Consider the following 1,274-nt stretch of genomic DNA (forward strand, 5'->3'; position numbering starts at 1 on the left):
CAGCCGGGCCGGGCCGGGCCGAGCAGCGCCGTGCCGAGCCCTGCCGAGCCGAGCCGCGCCGTGCCGGGCTGAGCGGCCGCGGGCGCTGCCTCGTCCAGGGCTCCCTCGGCAACCCAGCTCCGCCGCGATCGTCTGCTAGCAACATTTCGATGAAACCTAACCTGAGTCCTACCACCCAGCACCGCCGTTAAAAGTACGAGCTGATGCAATCGTTAAGGTGGAAATTCGGCAGTAAAAACAGCTCCTCGGGATTTCTCGGTTTCGGTGCCTCCTGACTCTGCTCCTAAGTCTTTACTTTGTAAAGCTGACCCGAAATGTCTGGTCCGCGCTCGCTGGTTCAACCCTTCGAGCTACGGCTGACAACGCGCCGAAGCTAACACGTCCTCTCATCACCTCCTATTTCACCTGTTCCAGCACCAAAAAAAAAAAAGATCAGCCGCAGATGGCTCAGCCGCAGCTGCCTTCCTAGCAAACCCGATCCTAACATCACCTTGCCCAGCCCTTGACTGGCATCGCGCTAGTCCGCTTTAAATCCCATCCCAGGGAACGCACCGACAACGCAGCTCCTTCCCGTCCGTTCGCCCAGCGCGCTGCAAACCAGCGGGGACGGCGGAACAAGTGCCGGGGGCCGCGCAAGTGCCCGCCCGCCTCAGCCCCGGCCGCGAACCGGCTGCCCCGGCACCGCCGGCGGGGGTCGGCCCCGCGGCCGCCCCGTCCCCCAGGTTTCACGCGTTCCGCCTTGCGCCTCTGTTTTGGGGGTCTTTAATTACACGAAGCGCCCGACCAAACCGGGCGAGCCCCAGGTTGTTTTTGTTTGGAGGCAGAGAGGGGGAGGTCAAACACCGCAGGACAGGAGCGCTCTGTCTGGCACATTCCAGCCCAGTCGGACGCCTCTGCATCACCTATCGCCGGAATTTCCCACCGTAGCTGTGGAATGAGGGTCCCCGAGAGTACGGCCCCGGGGGCGTGGGGGAGGACCCGTCCAGAAACCCGTCTCGCAACCCCAAACCGGCTACGCGGCGGCCGGGAGCGCCGGCCGCGGCACGCAGGGCCGCCCCGCGGAGCCGCTGCGCGGCGCGGAGACGAGCGCACGGCATACCCCGTCCGCCGGTTGCGCAGGCTGAGGCTCTCCTTGATGGACGGGCTGTCGGGGAGCAGCACCTCGGCGTGGTGCGGCCCCTCCACCACCCCCACGTAGGGCCGGCCGCTCCGCTCCCGCTCCTTGGCGTCCTCCTCGAAAAGCACCTGGCCGCTGAGCTTGCTGAAGACGATGG

General features: G+C 66.0%; 1 protein-coding gene across 1 annotated transcript in view; it reads right to left on the reverse strand.

The window, feature by feature from the left end:
* Positions 1 to 1,274, reverse strand: part of MKX (mohawk homeobox) — a 59,653-nt gene that overhangs the window by 45,384 nt on the left and 12,995 nt on the right. The window contains exon 3 of the mRNA XM_010562915.1: positions 1,100 to 1,272. Coding sequence (XP_010561217.1) covers positions 1,100 to 1,272 — 173 coding nt within the window. The remainder of the gene's footprint in view (positions 1 to 1,099; positions 1,273 to 1,274) is intronic.

Source organism: Haliaeetus leucocephalus, unplaced genomic scaffold (genome assembly GCF_000737465.1).
Source record: "Haliaeetus leucocephalus isolate CR32 unplaced genomic scaffold, Haliaeetus_leucocephalus-4.0 Scaffold0, whole genome shotgun sequence".
NCBI classification, from domain to species: domain Eukaryota; kingdom Metazoa; phylum Chordata; class Aves; order Accipitriformes; family Accipitridae; genus Haliaeetus; species Haliaeetus leucocephalus.